Genomic DNA, 17,786 nt, shown 5'->3' on the forward strand with positions numbered 1-17,786 from the left:
AGCTATTATTTTTGATTTTGGCTAAAAAGCCTTGCATTGGTTTATAAATGCCATCTACTGGAGATAAAATGCAATTTCAACAAATTAAATAGAAAAGGAGCAGGAACAGAGCATTCAGCCCCTCAAGCCTGCTCCGCCATTCAATGTGATCAAACACTTTCTCCTCATACCTTTTCATCCCTTTACTCCAAGAACTATATTAATCTTGTGGTTGGTTGGTTGGCTTGCCAAGCTGGTTCATTGCTTTTTCTGCAAATATTTCATTACCCTGCTGGGTAACATCATCAGTGCAACCTCCAATGAAGCACTGTTGTGTTTTCTTGCCTGTTATTTGAACTCTGGGTCTGTTGAGCTGGATTACCTCACTTCCTGTTCCCCTTTACAGTGGAGTGTATATGGGGTTGAGCTCTATGTGTTTGTTGATGGTTTTCTTCGTGGAGTACCAGGCTTCTAGGAATTCCCGTGCTTGTCTCTGCTTTACGTGACCCAGGATCTTGGTGGTGTCCCAGTTGAATTGGTGGCTGTCCTTATCCGTGTGGATGGAGATGATTGAGTATGGGTCGTGTCTTTTTGCAGCCAGTTGCTGTTTGTGTACCCTTGTTAATTTCCTTCCTGTTTGTCCGATGTAGTGTTTGTCATAGTTTCTGCAGGGGATCTTGTATATGACACTAATCCTATCCATAGTGGGTAGCGGGTTTTCTGTTTGGGTGAGCAGTTGCCCTAGGGTTGGCGCACTCATCACGCGAGCTTACATCAGGAACACATCTGAACTGACCTTAAGACTCTTATGACCATTGGGCATCAGAGTAGCACAGAAACCCACATCAATCCTACGACAGAGATAGTAGGAACTGCCGATGCTGAAGAATCTGAGATAACAAGGTGTAGAGCTGGATGAACACAGCAAGCCAAGCAGCAGAGGAGCAGGAAAGCTGACGTTTCGGGTCTAGACCCTTCTTCCAGCTCTATACCTTGTTATCTCAGTCCTACAACAACCTGAAGGCTCACCTGAACCAAAGACCCACTACCCACTATGGACAAGATCAAAATCTCTACAGGGAATCTTGTATATGACAGTGACAAACACTACATCAGAAAAACAAGAAGGAAATTAACAACAAAGGTACACAAACATCAGTAATCTGCAAAAAGACATGACTAATACTCATTCATCTCAATCCGCATGGATAAGGACGGCCACCAATTCGACTGGGACAACACCAAGATCCTGGGACAAGCAAAGCAGAGACAAGCATTGGAATTCCTAGATGCCTGGTACTCCGCAAGGAAAACCATCAGCAAACACGGAGAGCTCGACCTCATATACACTCCACTGCGAAGGAAAAGCAGAAGTGAGGTAATCCAGCTCAGTGGACTCCAGAGTTCAAATAACAGTTGAGAAAACACAACAGCGCTTCATTGGAGGCTGCAATGATGTTACCCAGTAAGGTAATGAAATATCTGTGGAAAAACAACAAACTAGCTTGGCGGGCGAGCCAACCAACCACATCCACAACCCGAGCTACAAATCTACTCTAAAGCTATATCTGTCTCTTACTTGAAAATATTCAATGCTCTGGGCTTAATCATTTCCTATGGCTGAATAGTCCACAGGCTCACCAGTCCCTGGGTGAAGGAATTTCTTTTCATCTCAGTCTGAAATGCCCTACCCCATAGCCCTATAATTTTGAACTGGAAGGTTCTGATCCCATATAATGTTGAAATAGCTTTGGAAGCTCCGATGTTTGGAGTCTACAATTGCAAATGCAGTTAAATCTATGATCCTTACATGATAATTGCTTGGCTTGAAAGGCAGTCATGTGTAAATTCTGTCCAAGTTCACTGTCATCATGTGACCTCTAACACAGGCATATGCCCCGGAGAAAGACATCTTGAGTTCACTTTAATAAAGTTCTCATATGAACATACTATTGTATTGTATGCCTGAAACATGGCATCAGAAGAAGACCAGAAATCAGAGGGAATTCGATCAGCACATACTCCGGATAGTGTTAGAATCACTAATATTGGTGAAGTCATGTTGCTAAGTTCTGACGCTTTTACTTCAATTATTATCGAGGTCACATGGCTGCAGCAAAGTGTGTTATTCCCCTTTTATACAAAATAAGAGAAAAAAAGTAAGAATATGTATATCGTATATTTTTAGTTACCCAAATCCAACTATATACAAATACTAGGGGGATGGGCTTAGATTAGTTCACAGGTCAATACAACATCAAGGGCCGAAGGGCCTGTTCTGCACTGTATTGTTCTATATTCTATGTACTCTTCTCCCATTACAATACTGCCTATGTTAAGCCACTACTGAAACAAATTTTCTCATTCCCTCCGATTTAGCATTACCTCCCTCTCCCACTGTTTGGTTTAAATGTATGCTGTGATAGTATCCCTTTATCTGAGGCAGAAGGCACAGGTTCAATTCCAACTGTTTGAGGGTAGTATTATAACACATCTGAACAGGGTGACTAAGAATATCTAAGCAAACATACATTTTTTTAAACTCTCCAATATTAATGTTTTTTTTTAATTGAGGGAAAGTAAAGGACTTATTTGTAATTGACTAGTTCCTTCACATGGGCAGGTGGGACTTGAACCCTTATCTCATCTTCACCAGTCTTCTCCTCTATCCATCTTCTATCCGCCTTCCCATCTCTCCCTATTTATTTCAGAACCCCCTTCCTCCCCCCCCCCCCCCCAATTTCTGAAGAGGGTCTAGGCCCAAAACGTCAGCTTTCGTGCTCCTCTTGATGCTGCTTGGCCTGCTGTGTTCATCCAGCCTCACACTTTGTTATCTCAGCTTTTCCGAGAGTTGAGTTATTTTAAAATTAACCTCTTCTGTGCCACTAAGGCAGGTGAGTCTTGTTCGGTATAGATCTAAAACGTCAGCTTTCCTGCTCCTCTGATGCTACCTGGCCTACTGTGTTCGTCCAGCTCTGCACCTTGTTATCTCTAAGTCTTGAACTGATACTTTTGAGGCCACAGGTTGGGTCACTGCCATTGCACCACAAGACCCCAGCTACAAGCTTGTTTTGTAATCAACCTGTTCAGAGAGGTTGTGACACGTCTCTGATGAAGGTGGGACTTGAACCCTCCTGGCCCAGAGCTGGAAGCACCACAAATGCACATCATAGGCCATAAAGCTTGAATAATTATTTGTAAGAGAAACCAGATATAACTGCCACAAAACCGTTCACTGATTTCAGATCCAGCTATCAATAGATTATGACAATAAATAAAAACAAATGATTTATTTGTACGTTTGAATTGCACACTCCAAAAACCAACACAGCGAATACTGAGCACGTGATCTAACTTGTTACATTTTCCTGCTCCTGACGATAGCACGCATGGACGCGCCCGTTACGCGATGACGTTGCGGCGTCGTTGCCGTGGCGACGACGTTGTATCGGCTTGGCTGGTGTGTGTCCGTGTGGGTGAGTTTGTGTGCTCACATAGCCCGTAGCAACTGGGGATCCAATGCCTTGTATGTAAGCAACTCGGTCAGTCAGTCAATGACAGCGATCCAACGGGCTCTGAAATGTGGTAATATTGAAAAACGCAGCTCCCGGGCGGCGGTGAGGTTTTTCTCAAACTGTCCGACTGAGCCGCCAACGGACTGCAGCACTGCGCCTGCGCTGTCCCAGGCGCTGCTGTGGTTCCGGACAACTCAAAGGGTGACACCTCCGTAGAAGGGGCTCAGGTGAATCCTTGAGTGGCCAGCTCAATAATCCTAAATCTCCACATATCACTGTACCTTACAAACAACTGTTGTTTGGGATAGCTGCCTGGCATTTTGTCATCATTAAAGTCTAACACTTCCCACTTTTTTTGCCAGCCCTAGATGATTTTTTTGGTGTTTCTCCTGGGAGTCAAAGACAATGTCTTTTGTTTTCACAATGTTTATTTGGAAAACCTTTTGGCTTATCCCTACACGGATGTTTTAAAAAAGGAGCACAATGAGGGGAGGTGGGGGCAAGATAAATCTGGGTGTTACAAGTGTATGTGGGGAATTTTCTTTTCGGATCGCACCTCACGGGGGATCACATGCAGACGTGAATAATCATCGAGACAAGATTAGATCCTTAAAGAACTCCGGGGTCGACAATGACGGAAGAGAAGTTGTCACAGTGAAATATTTGACACTGATTCAATGGATGAGAATGGAGCCAGACAAAAATGGCGTCATTCAGTTAGAGGATGAAAGAGGTGGTGTAGCTGATTGAATCGAAGGCTGCAGTTAAATAGGATGATGAGGGCAATTATAGCTGGGACTGATTTGTGAATTTAATAGACTAAGGTCAGAAACCGTTCCAGCTTAGTCCGTTTTCTCAGGAATAAAGTGACAGTGGAACATTGCTACTTTGCTGTATAATAGTTAACAAAAGTATAAAGGAACTTGTGCAAACAATATATCGTAATGTTAAAACATATTAGTTAACAAAGTCTTCCGAAGCGTGATAGACGACTATAAATAGAAATTTTTCTTCTTGGAATTTGTTTTATGTTTTGTGCTGTTTACTTTGTAAATATGGTTTTTCTCTCTAAGTTTGTTTTCTCCTCAATGTCTGTTGCATTAACTCACTTAGCTAATTTCTTACATGCGTAACACCACAATAACAATCCATTTCATTCTGATGAAGGGTCTAGGCCCGAAACGTCCGCTTTTATGCTCCTAAGATGCTGCTTGGCCTGCTATGTTCATCCAGCCCCACACTTTGTTATCTTGGATTCTCCAGCTGTTATCTTGGATTCTCCAGCATCTGCAGCTCTCATTATCTCTGATCACCATTTCATGCAATGCCTTACATCCAGCAGATGGCGCTTTAGGTTTTTTTTGTGTGACAACAAATACTTTTTTATATATGTGCATCAGCTACTCGCCTGGCCAGGAGAATTAACGAGAGTTATAGATTCGTAGAACACGGAAGCACACCCTTTAGCCCAGCTTGTCTGTGCTGATCAGACGTTCCAATCTGACATAGTCCCATTTGCCAACTTTTGACCTATATCCCCCAAACCCTTCCTATTCATATAACCATGCCTTTTAAATGTTGTAATTGTACCCGCCTCCACTATTTCTTCTGGCAGCTCATTCCATATGTGCATCCTCTGTGTGAAAAATTTACCCCTCATGTCCTTTTTGAATCTTTCCCCCCTTGCCTTAAACCTGTACCATTTGTTTAGGGGCTCTCCCACCATCGGAAAAAGACCTTGGCTATTCACCCTATTCATGCCCCTCAAGATTTCATAAACCTCTTTAAGGCCACCCCTAAACCACCAATGCTCCAGGGAAAATAGCCCCAGCCCACTCAGCCTTTCTTCATAACTCAAACTCTCCAGTCCTGGCAACATCCTTGTAAATCTTTACTGCACTGTCTTAAGTTTAACTACATCTTTCCTATAGAAGGGTGACCAGAATTGTCTGCAGTATTCTAATAGTGGCCTCACCAATGTCCTGTACAACGGTGGCATGACATCACAACTCCTGTGCTCAATGTACTGACCAATTAAGGCAAGCATGACAAACACTTTCTTCACCAATCTGTCTACTGGTAACTCCAGTTTCAAGGAATTGCGCATTTGCCAACCAGTCTCTTTGTTCAGCAACAATCTCCAGGGTCCTCCCATTAGCTATATGAGTCCTGCCCTGGTTTGCCTTACCAAAATGAAACACCTCACATATATCTAAATTTACCACTATCTGTCACTCCCCAGCCCATTGGCCCATTTGACGTAGGTCACAATGTACTCTGAGATAACCTTCTTCCCTGTCAATTTCACCATCTATTTTGGTGTCATCTGCAAACTTGCTCACCATACCTCCTATCTTCATTTCCAAGCTATTTATATAAATGATGAAAAGCAGTGAACCCAGCTGTGATCCTTGTAGCACACCGCTGGTCACAGGGCTCCAGTCCGAATAACAACCCACTACCACCACCCTCTGTCTCCCATCTTCAAGCCAATTTTGTATCCGGTTGGCTAGCTTCCCCTTGTTTCCATGTGATCTCATCTTGCTAACCAGTCTACCACGCAGAACCTCATCAAACACTTTGCTGAAGTCCATACTGAAAACATTTACCACACTGAATTCATCAGCCTCTTTGCCAGCTCTTCAAAAAAATTCAATCAAGTAAGTGAGAAATGATGTCCCATGCATAAAGCCATGTCGACTATCCCTAATCAGCACTTGCCTTTCCAAATGCATGTAATTCATGCCCCTCAAAAAATCCCCATCAATAACCTATGCCCGACTGATGTAAGGCTCACGGGTCTTTAGATCCCTGGCTTTTCCTTAGATTAGATTAGATTCCCTACATTGTAGAAACAGGCCCTTCAGCCCAACAAGTCCACACCGCCCCTTGGAGCATCCCACCCTGACCAATTCCCCTATAACCCACACACCCCTGAACACTATGGGCAATTTAGCATGGCCGATCCACCTAGCCTGCACATCTTTGGACTGCAGGACGAAACCGGAGCACCCGGAGGAAACCCACGCAGACACGGGGAGAATGTGCAAACTCCGCACAGACAGTTGCCCGAGGTCCGAACCCGGGTCCCTGGCGCTGTGAGGCTGCAGTGCTAACCACTGAGCCACCATGCCGCCCCACAGCCTATCTTAAATAGTGGCACCACGTTAGCCAACCTCCAGTCTTTTGGCACCTCACCCATGGCTGTTGATGATACAAATAAGCAAGGGACCCAGCAACCTTTTCCCTAGCTTCCCACAAAGTTCTGGGAAACACCTGATCAAGTCAGAGGATTTATCTACTTTTATATGTTTTAAGATCTCCAGCACCTCCTCTTCTGTAAAATGAACACTTTTCAAGACATCACTGTTTATTTCCCCAAATATGCTAGCTTCCAAGACCTTCTCCATAGTGAATACTAATGTGAGGTATTAATTTAGTATCTCACCCATCTCCTGTGGTTCCACACATAGACAGCTACACTGATATTTAAGGGGCCCTATTCTCTCCCTTATTACGCTTTTGTCCTTAATGTACTTATAGAATCTCTGTACATAATGGCGAGTATCATTCTACTTTTACTATATGTAGATACCTCACTGAATGCCATCCAATATTCAGAGTGTGGAACTATTTATTAATTGGGGGAGTTTAATTAACTAAGAAGTGTAAGTTTCTGACCTGGTAATCATTATCTCCCTGTATTGCTGAGAGTTGTTTCAACACTAGTGGTGTAAGCTACTTAGTGCAGATGCAGAAATAACAAGGTGTAGAGCTGGATGAAGACAGCAGGCCAAGCAGCATCAGAGGAGCAGGAAAGCTGATGTTTGAGGCCTAGACCCTTCTTCAGAAATGGGGGAGGGGAAGGAGGTTCTGAAATAAATAGGGAGCAGTTGGATAGAGGAGAGGGTAGGTGGAGAGGAGACAGACAAGTCAAGGAGGCGGGGATGGAGCCAGTAAAGGTGAGTGCATGTGTGGAGATAGGGAGGAGATAGGTCAGTCCAACGAGGACGGACAGGTTAAGGGGGCAGGTTGAGGTTGGTAGGTAGGAGATGGAGGTGGGGCTTGAGGTGGGAGGAAGGACAGGTTAGGGAGGTGGGGATATGCTGGGCTGGTTTTGGGATGTGGTAGTGGGACGGGAGATTTTGATGCTTATGTAGTCCACATTGATACCATTGTGCTGCAGGCTTCCCAAGCGGACTATGAGTTGCTGTTCCTGCAACCTCCAAGTGACATCGACGTGGCACTGCAGGAGGCTCAGGATGGGCATGTCATCTGAGGAATGGGAGGGGGAGTTGAAATGGTTCGCAACTGGAAGGTGCAGTTGTTTAATGCGAACCAAGCGTAGGTGTTATGCAAAGCGGATCCCAAGCCTCCGCTTGGTTTTCCTGATGTAGAGGAGGCCACAATGGGAACAGCGGATGCAGTATACCACAGTTGCAGATGTGCAGGTGAACATCTGCTTGATGTGGAAAGTCTTCTTGGGGCCTGGGATGGGGGTGACGGGGGAGGCGTAGAGGCAGGTGTAGCACTTCCTGCGGATGCAGGGAAATGTGCCGGGTGTGGTGGGGTTGTCAGGAAGTGTGGAGCTGACGTGGGACTCCTGGAGAGAGTGGCCCTTCCGGAAAGCAGGTAAGTGTGGGGAGGGAAAAATGTCTTTGGTGGTGGGGTTGGATTGCAGATGGCGGAAGTGTTGGAGGATGATGCGTTGGATCCGGAGGTCAGTGGGGCGGTACATGAGGATGAGGGGGATTCTGTTTTGGTTGTTATTGCGGGTATGGGGTGTGAAGGATGAGTTGCGTGAAATGCGGGAGACACGGTCAAGTACGTTCTTGACCACTGAGGGGGTAAGTTGCAGTCCTTGAAAAACAAGGACATCTGAGATGTTCAGGAGTGGAATGCCTCATCCTGGGAGCAGATGTGCTGGAGGCAAAGGACTTGGGAATAGGGGATGGCATTTTCGCAGCAAAGTGAGTGGGAGGAGGTGCATTCTAGGTCGCTGTGGGAGTCGGTGGGCTTGAAGTGGATATTGGTTTCTGGGTGGTTGCCAGAGATGGAAATAGAGAGGCCCAGGCAGGAGAGAGAAGTATTAAAGATGGTCCAGGTGAACTTAAGTTTGGGGTGGAAGATGTTGGTGAAGTGGATGAACTGTTCGAGCTAATGCAGATATAGGTGGTGAGCTTGTGCCTTTGATTCCCAAGTGTCAAGTTCCTGATTCCATTTACATTAGCGAAGAAGCAATTTATAATGAAATATACTTTTGAACTTAATCAAAGAATGTAACACTGCTTAGGGACTGGGATCATTTGTGCAATTTGCAAAGATGCAAGCTTGAGGAAATGGGGTTAAGACCTGAACTTAAATCCGTGGTGAAATTGAAAACCTGTCTGGACAGCTCTAAGAATTTTGGAAGACAAAAGGAAATGGACAAAAGCTCAGCAGAATTGGCAGAATCTATGCAGAGAGAAAAAGAATTAACATTTTGAGCCTGATATGACTCTTGTTCAAAACTCAGAGTTTTGGATTGCTTTGACTCAATTCCTAATGGCAATAATTCCTCCATGTTTTGGAAAGAATTATTATTAAATTGTCAATCTTATTCAGAGACTTTAAGAGTGAATCATTTAAGAAAAATAATGTAACACTGGCACATTGATGATTGGCATGTTTTTAAGCTTGATGTTAAGATAAATTGTTAGGATTGTATTGAACCTTACTGTGCATTGATTTATAATATACTTGAGCAATTAGTTTTGGGTATAAAGTGTAGACAAGATGTTCACTGGTTGCATCTTTCACTTTGTACTGAAAATTTTTCCCATAAAGTAATGATGAGAATTAGAATTTGGTCATCAGATTCATTCTATACAGAGGTTGTTTTTAGATTCCATTATGTCACGTGAACAACAGAATCAGTTCTCAGTGCATTTATGGATATGATGAAAATCAAAGAATTAAAAGTGAAGCTGTTAAGGTTGACATAAAAACATGAACATTTAATACATTCAATTGTTGTTAACTGAGAAGAGAACAGTAAAAATAACATTTCAGGTTTAAACTTCATCAGGATTTATAGAGACTGGACTGTACAATTGAAAAAATAATGCCATGTGTTTTATGCTTGTTAATTTTTACTGCTATTTAATATGAAAAACGGCATTGTATGTGGATTGTAGATTACTTGTGTCCAAAATGGAGAAACATGCTGAAATTTTAAGTTATCCAAGTCAAGTTTGGCAAAATGTTTAATTAAATTAGTTCCTAGTACATTAAATAAGTGTAAAACTTGCCTAGTAGTTTGCTTTCTTTTCCATGATTTTTAATACTCTTTTTTTCCTTTTTAGCTTTTGAACAAATACGGTACAAGTGCAATTAAACTGTATGACTGTGATGTCATGCCGATCATGAATTTTCTGTGTATTCAATGAAGTCGCAAAAGTTCTACTTTATACAAGACATCACATATAGTTTTCACATGTGAACTGGTACTTCATCTGCCCAATGAATAATCATTAAGATCTTTCAAACATCTTGAATGGAGACAATGGAGAATAATAGAAATTCTACACAGAGTACAAAGTTGCTTAACCCAGGAACTTGCACCCAACTGAAAGAGGCACCTGAAGGGCCATTTCCACAGGTAGGAGAGGATTTTCACTTAAATTTATATGACTCGTTGGAGTCTGATTCTGACAGCTTAATTCAAGAGAGGCAATATCAACTGGAACTGCAGAATCGCATTCAGGACAATGAAAACATGGTAACTTTAGAAGACGCTGAATTTGATACAGATAATGGGGAGGAGGATGGATGGAATCTCTATGATAGTCTGGAGGATGCGGAAGATGAGCATTACGAAGAAAAGATTGAACCGGAGCACAAAGACAATAGCAATATAAGGTAATTCTTACTTTTGAAAATGTGTGTAGACTTTGTTACTCCTCAGGCTACCACTCCCAAATATCTTTCCATTCTTCTACATCATTAGTTATGCCTCACTTGCAGCATTGTAGGCATTTCTATGCTTCACATTTCAAGAAAGGCCTGAGAACACATCCAGTTACAATTTCTCAGGATGCTATAAGGGATGGGGGCCTTCAACTATGAGCTGCAATTGAAAATGTTACAACAAGTTCTTGAACAGAGAATGTTACAAGATTACCTCTTGGATAGTTCAAGGTGATGTAAAGTTTTGATCAAGTGAATAGAGAAGAAACCTATTCACTCTGATCAGTGGGTGAATAACAGGAGAACATACGGTAAATTCAAGCTGATTGCAAAAATGTGTAGATGGGAGATGATAATATTTTTAGGATTTCATGATCCTTGAGTGATCTGCTGGAAAAGTGGGAAAATGTTGATTCTGTGGAAAATTTTAAAAGGGAGTTTGACAGGCAATTGAGGATGCAGAACTTAGAGATGCAGACAAAAAGTGAGGATTTTGGACGAGCCACAATCGTTTTTTTTCAGAGAGTCGGCACTGGCATGATTAGACTCCTTGTGTGCTGTGAATTTCAATGATTCCAGGTATTCACTCTTGCTGGATTAATTTCATTAGCATAGTAGATCTTTGCTACCTTGCTCAATTACCCATTCATCATAATTCCATATGACGCAGACACAGCCAATTTAACCTAATTTATTTCCTTGCTGAAAACCATCTTCTCGCAAAGTTTTACATATTATCCCTTAGTTTCTGTATGCTCCTGGCCAACAGCTGACATAATGTGTTGTAAACACTTAAGCTCACTATATCTTAACTGCTTGTGAATTCAAACCTCCTGCATTCTTTAGACATTGGTGTAATGCAGTCTTTTCACATTCCATATTCGCCTTTGTTTTTACAGATTGGTTTATCATAGTTTGTCAGAACACTTTGCCAAAGGTAAAAGATCTTTAACTTCTGTCATGTATTCCTGGGCAGGGAGTACACCTGCTTAAAAATGTAAACAGCTCCACGCCTTTTACTTCGTATTCATCATTCATTAATTTGTTCAGTCATTGTGTACAACCATCTGCTTTTTCTATCACCAGAATCTTGTTCGGGAACCTGTTATTTAGTCCACTGCTTTCTTCTGCCTTTCCCCCATCACTACAGCCTTGTCTAAATTCTTAAAATTCTGATCAGTTCATCCAGTGGTATTGTGTGGCGTTTCATTTCCTCAATCACGTGGTTGTGTTGTTTAGATACAGTGTGGCAGGCTATTTGATGGGTATTTCATTAACCTATAATCTGCCCGCATTTTGTTTTCATTCGCTTGTGGGTTGTAGGTGTCACTGGCTGGCCAGCATTTATTGTTTGGCCATAGTTCCCCTTGAGAAATTGGTGGTAGCTTCCTTCCTGAACCGTCATTGCTCATGTGCAATAGCTAGATTCACAATGTCCTTAGGGAGGGAATTCCAGAATTTTGGCAACGCAGGTCAATAGGGTGGTCAAGAAGGCATACGGTATGCTTTCCTTCATCGGACGGGATATTGAGTACAAGAGTTGGCAGGTCATGTTACAGTTGTATAAGACTTTGGTTCGACCACATTTAGTGTACTGCGTACAGTTCTGGTCGCCACATTACCAAAGGGATGTGGACGCTTTGGAGACGGTGCAGAGGAGGTTCACCAGGATGCTGCCTGGTATGGAGGGTGCTAACTATGAAGAGAGGTTGAGTAGATTGGGATTATTTTCATTAGAAAGATGGAGATTGAGGGGGGACCTGATTGAGGTCTATAAAATCATGAGGGGTATAGACAGGGTGGATAGTAAGAAGCTTTTTCCCCAGAGTGGGGGACTCAATTACTAGGGGTCATGAGTTCAAAGTGAGAGGAGGAAAGTTTAAGGGAGATATGCATGGTAAGTTTTTTACGCAGAGGGTGGTGGGTGCTTGGAACGCTTTGCCAGCGGAGGTGGTAGACGCAGACACGTTAGCGTCTTTTAAGATATTTCTGGACAGGTACATGGATGGGCGGGGAGCAATGGACACAGACCCTTAGAAAATAGATGACAGGTTAGACAGAGGATCTCAATTGGCGCAGGCTTGAAGGGCCGAAGGGCCTGTTCCTGTGCTGTAATTTTCTTTGTTCTTTCATCCAGTGACAGTGAAGGAAGGATGAAAGGACTTTCTAAGTCAGGATGGTGACTGGTTTGGGGGAAGTTCGGGGTGTTCCCATGTATCTGCTGACCTTCTAGCTGGAAGTAGTTGTGGGTTTGGAAGATGCCATCCAAGGATCTTTGGGGAATTTCTACAGTGCATCTTGTAGACAATACACACTACTCAGCATTAGTGGTGGAAGGAGTGAGCGTTTGCAGGTGTGGTGCCAATCAAGTGGACAGAGTTATTCATGACAGTGTCAAACCTTTTGTTTTGATGGTGATGCACCCATCTCGGCAAGTGGGGAATATTCAATCACATTCCTCACTTGTGCCTTGTAGATGGTGAACAGATTTTGAGGGCTGAATTACACACTGCAGTATTCCTATCCTCTGACCTGCTGATGTAACTACTATATTTATATGGCTAGTCCAGTTGAGTTTCTGTTCAATGATAATCCCCAGGACATTGATAGTGGAGATTCAGTGATGATAATACCATTGAATTTAATTGGGCAGTGGTCAGATTGTTTCTTATTGAAAATGCTCATTGCCATTTGTCTGGCACCGATGTTACTTGCCACTTGTCAACCTAAGCCTGTCTAGATCTTGTTACATTTGAACACGGACTACTTCACTATCTGAGGACTGATGAATGATGCTGAACATTGTGCAGTCGTTTACAAACAAACCCAGTTGTGACTTTATGATGGAGGAATGGTCACTGATGACGCAGCTGAAGATGACTGGGCCTAGAAAACTGCCCTGAGCAACTCCTGCAGAAATATCCTGGAGCTAAGATGAATGACTCCCAAGAACTGCAAACATCTTCCTAGATTCCAGGTAAGACTCCAATTAACGAAGAGTTTGCCCTAATGCCCATTGGTTCCAGTTTTGCTAGGGCTCCTTGATGCCTTGCTAGCTTAAATGCAGCCTTGATGTCATGAGCTGTCACTCTCACTTGACGTTTGAAATTCAGCTCTTTTGTTGGTGTTAAGGTCAAGAATGTAATGAGGTTACCAACTGAGTGGCCTCGGCGAAGCCCAACCTGTGCATCACTGAGCAGGTGCTACTTGATAACACTGTTGTTGACACTTTCCATCACTTTATAGGTGATTGAGAGTAGATTAACAGTGATAATTGACCTAGTTGGATTTGCTCTGCTGTTGTGTATAAGATATGCCCCGTTAATTTTCTACATTGCCAGGTAAATGCCTGTGTACTCGAATGGTTTGGATAAGGGAGTGGCAAGTTCTGGACAACTTTTCTTCAGTACTGCTGCCAGATTGTTGTCAAGGCTAATAGACGTTGCAGTTTCCAGTACATCCAAATGTTTCTTGATATCATGTGGAGTTAATCGTATTGACTGAAGACTGGTATTTGGGACGCTGAGGATCTCTGAAGGAGGCCAAGATTGGATCATCAATTAGGCATCTGTGGCTGAAGATTGTCTGGCTTCTTACACCAAGGATTACTGATTAGCAGTCAACAATACAACTAATATTTTCTTTCCTATCTTAATTCCTTTCGTCCATTTAATGTAAAGCTATGAGAAAATTTTATGTTTGTGAAGATAATAGAGATCAAAAATTTCTTCAGAAGGACCAATAAATTTGGCTTTTAACTCAATGATCTAGAACAACGGCACAACCAGGTTGCCCAGTTCTGTTTCGATAATCGATGGTATCTAATCAACTGCAGGACTCTCATCCGTAAAGTAATGCGGAACACAAAAAAGAAGATTTCCACTTCATCCAAATTCAATTTGTTTTCTCACTATACAATTTGCTGAGAATCCTCAATACCATGGCTAATAATTCATTACTCTTCTAGGCCTGCAAAAACAAAACGGTATAATCGCAATGTATCCTTATCATGGAATAGTTAGCAGTTTTGGACCTATTAAGTGCACTGTTCCTGAGACTGAATGGATGTTTATGTATCCATGACTGAATTGAGCAACTGAAATATGAACAGTATGATGACAATGCATCTGGGCTCAGTGGAGCTTCCTAGTTTCATCGTCTGTTTATTTTGATGTTTTCATGTTCAGCAATGAGCTGGGTGGATGCCTGATAAAACCAAAGGCTTTTATCTGCCTCTTGTTCTTCTTTGCTGTTTACTGTTACGAGCCGTCTTGACCTGTAAGTAGATAAATAATCCTGAGATTTTGCATTTTGCAGTGTAGCACACTGACATAGTTATTTATGCTTCCAATTATTTTGTCAGACAGGAATTAAAAGTGCATGATCCACCTAAGATGCCTTATGAGGGTCTGAGGCCCCTTTAAGATGTCTTTGATTTTACCAGTGAAGAGTTATCAATCACTTATTGAGTTTAACCCTTTTCTGTAATATGGTATAGTGTAAATAAGGTTAGACACGTATACTTCAAAGTTTGGGTGTGATAACTTAATTTTTGATTCATAGCCATTGCCATCATTACTTGGAATGTGGGTGTTCTAGCCTTTGGGACAGTCTTGAGCTGAACTGTACTGCGGCCAATGTTCTGGCAAATCATTTACCTAGGTTAGTAAAGAGGGCTTTGACCTAAATAGTGGGAAGAATGAATTGTGCAAGAGGAGAGGTGATAAATCAAAGGAAAACAATGAGGTAATAGAGTAGGGTGGTGCTTTAGGTAATGATGACTAGATTGTGGCAGGAAGAAACTGAAAGAGCAAATTTAAGAATGTATCGCCACATAAAACCAGAGAAACAGGGCTGTTGCACTACAGTGGTACTTTCTCCACCTCTGGACCTGGAATTCTGGGTTCATTACCCACCTGCCGTAGAGATGTTATAACATGGAGCTTGTGACACAGTGGTGGCATCCCTTTCAACTGTCTGGGGTATTACCCCCATGTCCCTAATTATTGTGACGCTTCCCGTAGCTCATCATTAAAATATTTATTTTAAGTCCTAGAACTCTGCATTTTAGCAATACAGTTCCTCATTGTAGTCAACGTAATCAGTATATTTCTTGTAATCAATTATTGATCAGGCTTGCTTTTCCTTGTGCCACTCCTTTAACCAGTCTACTATCTGGGTTTTGCTCATACAACAGAGACCAGCAATATTAGCGATTATACAGTTAACACAATTAGATTCTCTACAAAATTTTATTAAGTAGCAGCTAATTAGCACCAACAACAGTTTCCGGCTCCCAAGTTATGTTCAACTTAGTCTGCATTACAGAAGACTTTATAAAAGGAAGTATTACTGCTAAAAATCTGAAAATAAAAACACCAAATCTAGGATATCTGCAACCAGTCAATATCTGGAAAAGAAAAATTGTTAAGAGTTTGGACGAGACTCCTTTAAACAAATTTTTGATGACGTTTTCTGAAGTTACATCTGTAATTTGTAATTTGTGGTTTGAAACCCTTTTCAAAACCTGAGCTAGGTGTACGATTGGCTTATTTCAAATTATTTTAATCATTTAGCAGTCTGAACATGAATCTCAACAGATCTGTTGTGCTGCACCAGGCCCAAATAGGGCACATTGTTCACGATGACCCAAATCTCTGTATGGAAACACAACAGGTGTGAAGTGCTCCTTAATAATCTATCACGAAATAAATGTGAATCGTTTTGGTCTTAGTCGAATAAAAGGTTATGCAGACAGTTGATGCACAACACTTTTGTTTATAGATATGCAACAGATGTGACAAGTGCTTCAAATTCCTGAGTGTCTAATGGGGTTCAAATCCATGCAGAATAATATATTGTAGGTCAATGGACTATATTAATAGTTCTCATCATGATCACATCAAATGAAAAAGAATCTATTTAATAGATAACAGCTTCACAAACACTGCATCATTCAGTCCATGGAGCTCAATTGGAATAGTTTCCTGATTATTACAGCCCATGGACATGGTTAACATTTTCAATAATTATGACTCATTGTTCTTTGAATATGCAAATAAAACATTATTCACAATTACCATTTGGGTATTTTAAATTAGTGGTTTGCTTGCAGCTGCATATTTTGTTGTGATTTATGCACTTTTTATCTTACTTAGCAAGGAAATGCATAGTTTTTATTTCAATTTATCAACCACAAATGAATAGGAAGTCAAATGCTTTAGAATGTAGCATACTGATTTTAATATTAAATACCTGTTAACTTTTTAATAAGTTCATTGTTTTTATAGTTTTATTAATTCGTTATATGTATTTGAGAAAAGTCCTTACAGGCCTTAAAGTAATTGAGAATATTAACGTTTAAATATTTGGAAAATATAAATGAAATGCCTTTGCTCTTTTAAGAAATGTCCACCCTTTTACTTAAAAAAGTTTAAGGTCTCGGAAATTGGCTTGCTGAAAGAAGACAGAGGGTGGTAGTTGATGGGAAATGTTCATCATGGAGACCAGTCACTAGTAGTGTACCGTAAGGGTCGGTGTTGGGTCCACTGCTGTTTGTCATTTTTATAAATGACCTGGATGAGGGCGTAGAAGGATGGGTTAGTAAATTTGCAGACGACACGAAGGTCGGTGGAGTTGTGGATAGTGACGAAGGATGCTGTAGGTTGCAGAGAGACATAGATAAGCTGCAGAGCTGGGCTGAGAGGTGGCAAATGGAGTTTAATGCAGACAAGTGTGAGGTGATGCACTTTGGTAGGAGTAACTGGAAGGCAAAGTACAGGGCTAATGGTAAGATTCTTAGCAGTGTAGATGAGCAGAGAGATTTCGGTGTCCATGTACACAGATCCTTGAAAGTTGCCACCCAGGTTGACAGGGCTGTTAAGAAGGCGTACAGTGTTTTAGCTTTTATTAATAGAGGGATCGAGTTTCGGAACCAAGAGGTTATGGTGAAGCTGTACAAAACTCTGGTGCGGCCGCACTTGGAGTATTGTGTACAGTTCTGGTCACCGCATTATAAGAAGGATGTGGAAGCTTTGGAAAGGGTGCAGAGGAGATTTACTAGGATGTTGCCTGGTATGGAGGGAAGGTCTTACGAGGAAAGGCTGAGGGACTTGAGGCTGTTTTCATGAGAGAGAAGAAGGTTGACAGGTGACTTAATAGAAACATATAAAATAATCAGAGGGTTAGATAGGGTGGATAGGGAGAGCCTTTTTCCTAGGATGGTGACGGCGAGCACCAGGGGTCATAGCTTTACATTGAGGGGTGAAAGATATAGGACAGATGTCAGAGGTAGTTTCTTTACTCAGAGAGTAGTAAGGGAATGGAACGCTTTGCCTGCAACGG

General features: G+C 41.9%; 1 protein-coding gene across 2 annotated transcripts in view; it reads left to right on the forward strand.

Annotated features, from left to right (window-relative positions):
• The first annotated feature begins 3,398 nt into the window (after positions 1-3,398).
• Positions 3,399-17,786, forward strand: part of jhy (junctional cadherin complex regulator) — an 84,119-nt gene continuing 69,731 nt past the window's right edge. Inside the window, exons 1-2 of one of the 2 annotated variants that reach the window (XM_059639075.1) lie at positions 3,399-3,455; positions 9,839-10,394. In XM_059639075.1, the coding sequence (XP_059495058.1) occupies positions 10,030-10,394 (365 nt within the window). In that variant the 5' untranslated portion in view covers positions 3,399-3,455; positions 9,839-10,029. Of the gene's footprint in view, positions 3,506-9,838; positions 10,395-17,786 lie in introns of both variants that reach the window. The other variant, XM_059639074.1, reaches the window with a different exon arrangement.

Source organism: Stegostoma tigrinum, chromosome 32, assembly GCF_030684315.1.
Source record: "Stegostoma tigrinum isolate sSteTig4 chromosome 32, sSteTig4.hap1, whole genome shotgun sequence".
NCBI classification, from domain to species: domain Eukaryota; kingdom Metazoa; phylum Chordata; class Chondrichthyes; order Orectolobiformes; family Stegostomatidae; genus Stegostoma; species Stegostoma tigrinum.